Source organism: Phalacrocorax aristotelis, chromosome 7, assembly GCF_949628215.1.
Source record: "Phalacrocorax aristotelis chromosome 7, bGulAri2.1, whole genome shotgun sequence".
Classification (NCBI taxonomy): Eukaryota; Metazoa; Chordata; class Aves; order Suliformes; family Phalacrocoracidae; genus Phalacrocorax; species Phalacrocorax aristotelis.
In genome coordinates this window covers 5007114-5009522 of record NC_134282.1, presented here as the reverse complement: position 1 = coordinate 5009522, position 2409 = coordinate 5007114, and the positions used below count along the sequence as shown (strand labels likewise).

The 2409-nt window shown below is 57.8% G+C and overlaps 1 protein-coding gene across 8 annotated transcripts in view; it reads right to left on the bottom strand.

Moving 5' to 3' along the window:
• The window catches only part of MECOM (MDS1 and EVI1 complex locus), a 346026-nt gene extending 344242 nt beyond the window's left edge, over positions 1-1784 (bottom strand). For 2 of the 8 annotated variants that reach the window (XM_075098527.1, XM_075098530.1), the window contains exon 1: positions 1583-1784. In XM_075098527.1, the coding sequence (XP_074954628.1) occupies positions 1583-1619 (37 nt within the window). In that variant the 5' untranslated portion in view covers positions 1620-1784. The remainder of the gene's footprint in view (positions 1-1582) is intronic. The other 6 variants (XM_075098538.1, XM_075098539.1, XM_075098541.1 and 3 more) reach the window with 4 other exon arrangements.
• Between the last annotated feature and the right edge of the window lie 625 nt (positions 1785-2409).

The window sequence follows — 2409 nt, the reverse complement described above, 5'->3', positions numbered from 1 at the left end:
AAACTTTGCAGACGATCGGATCTCGCCCGCGGAGCAGGAGCAGGAGCAGGAGCAGCCCTGCATCGCTGCGCAGCGAGAAAAAGCAAGGGAAAGGCAAGGAAACCCGACGGATTTAGTCGGGGATGTGCGATTTTTTTTCTTTTCTCCCCGTAATTAGCTCCAAAGTAGGGATGGCAACCTGGAGATTTAACAACATATTTGTTTTCAAATTGTGGGCGCTGGATTATCCGCTTTAAAATCACCTAATCAAATGCAGGTTGTCGCTGTTATTGTTAAGGTTCACAGAAAAGCTGATGATGATCCGGAGAGATCTTTCGCTTCCCCTTTTCCACGCTCCTCTGTTTTGTTTTTTTTTCCCCTTCATAAATAAAAAGTAAATAAGCATCTGCATTTTACGTCACGCAACTTATGCAACATTTCATCTGACTTTTTTTTTTTTGCCTGCTCATTCCCTCTTTTTTCACTCGGGAATGTGAGCTGCCATCGCCACGGCTATCAAATGAAACTTGCCCAGATGTGTCAGAGAAAATAAAGACATCAGTTGCTTTTAAAATAGGACGCGAAAGCTGACAAAGTTTTGTTGTGGATTCCCTCTTTTTCTTTTTATAAAAAAGAAAAAATAAAAGCCCCAACACCGCAGCAGTTAAAAGCAAAGATCCCTGTCATAAAGGAGAAACAGATGGGGGGAGCGTAAGACTAATAATTAAGTCGGGCTTTGCGTGTGGACGGCCGAGCCCTCGCCTCGCGGAACAGAGACCTTCGGGCGGCCAAACTGTATAAAAAGTGCTGAAAAGCGCCTGAAATTACAACATTTACATCAACTTTTAGCGGGGTGACTCCAGCAGGCTGGGAACCGCTCCGCGCTGCCCGCCCCCCTTCCCCCCGACACACGCAAAGACACGCACACGCGTGGGACATCCCGGCCATGCGGGGCGCCCCCCCGCGCGCGCCGCGCCCCGCCGCCGCTCCCCCCGACACGCGTGGGTTGGGGGGGGATTGGCACAAGCCCGCGGCCGAGGTGGGGCAGAGATGGGGTGCGGGGGGGGGGGGGCGGTGGTGATCCCCGCTAGCTCCGCACCGGCTACCTGCGCCCGGGGCTCGCCGCCTGCCTCGCAGAGCAGCTCGGCGAACACCCCCGCACACCCCCTCACTCACGCACACCCCCACACACTCACCGCGCCCCCCCCCCCCCGCGGCCCCCAGCCCTGCCGACAGCCGACAGCGCCCACTATAGGGCCCGGAGCCTCTCGCACCCCCCCCCTCCCCGACTCCCCCCTCAGCCCCCGGCAGCAGCAGCAGCAGCAACTTCAGCGCTCGCCACTGAACTTTTCCTCAACTCCTTCCCCACCTCCCGCCGGCCGCCCGCAGCCCCCGGCCCGGCTCCGGCCGCCCCCCGCCCCCCCCCAACACCCCCGGTTCCCCCCGAGCCGAGGTGGAGGCGGGGGGGGGGTGGGTGGTGGTGATGGGGTGGGGGGGGATGCTGCTGCAGGTTGCCTGCGAGCTCCGCGCCGCATCAGACATGTCTATGCAACATGGCAGAGAGGGAGGGTGAAAAGGCAAGAGAAAGGGGTATTGCACCTACTTGCGGCCAGCTTCCTCGCCCTGCCTTTGGATCGCATGCTGCCAGTCCCGCCGCCGATGCTGGCGTGGGGTTGGGGTGGGGGGGGGCTTTTTTTTTTTTCCTCCCGGAGCTTTTCCTCCTTTTTCGCTCCCTCTCTCCCTCTCTCCTCTCCCGCACACACACTCTCCCTTTCTCTCAATCCCGGCTCGCTATCTCTCCAGCATTGTCAGTTTGGACACCTTCGCACATGCGCACGGGCGGCTCCCCCCTCGCTCTTCAACATTTCAGCGCCGCCAAAAAAAGTTTGCAGCGATCCATCACCGTCGGTGGGGACCCTGACAGCCGGCACCGGGGCCGGGACCGGCCGGGACGGGGCGGGCAGCCGCCGCCGGGCTCCGCCACCGCGGCCGCGGGGCAGCCGGAGGGGCTCCGCCGGGGCAGGGGCCGGGTGGGGGACACACACACAAATGACACCTTTTCTCTGCCTTTTTCCCTTTTTTTTTTTTTTCATCTTTTCTGCATGGGGTATTAATGCAGTTGTGGAGCCTTTGCAACATTTCAACAGTTTATTCTCACCCGGCCGCAACCACCGTAGATCCCTGCGTATATACGATTAAATTCTGTTTTATTATCTATGCGTACCATTAAATCACACGCTTTCCAGTCCCAGCCCGCACACTTTTTCCCCCCCACCTTGAACTCGGCTCAGCCACCGTCAGCTGGGCAGAAAAAAAGAAAAAAGGGGGGGCTTTTAAAACAGTAACACCGACCGCTCTAATCTGTTTTAATTACAGGGTTTGCCAATCAAAGAGGGAGAGCGCAGAAATTGGGAACTCCTGTAGGGGATG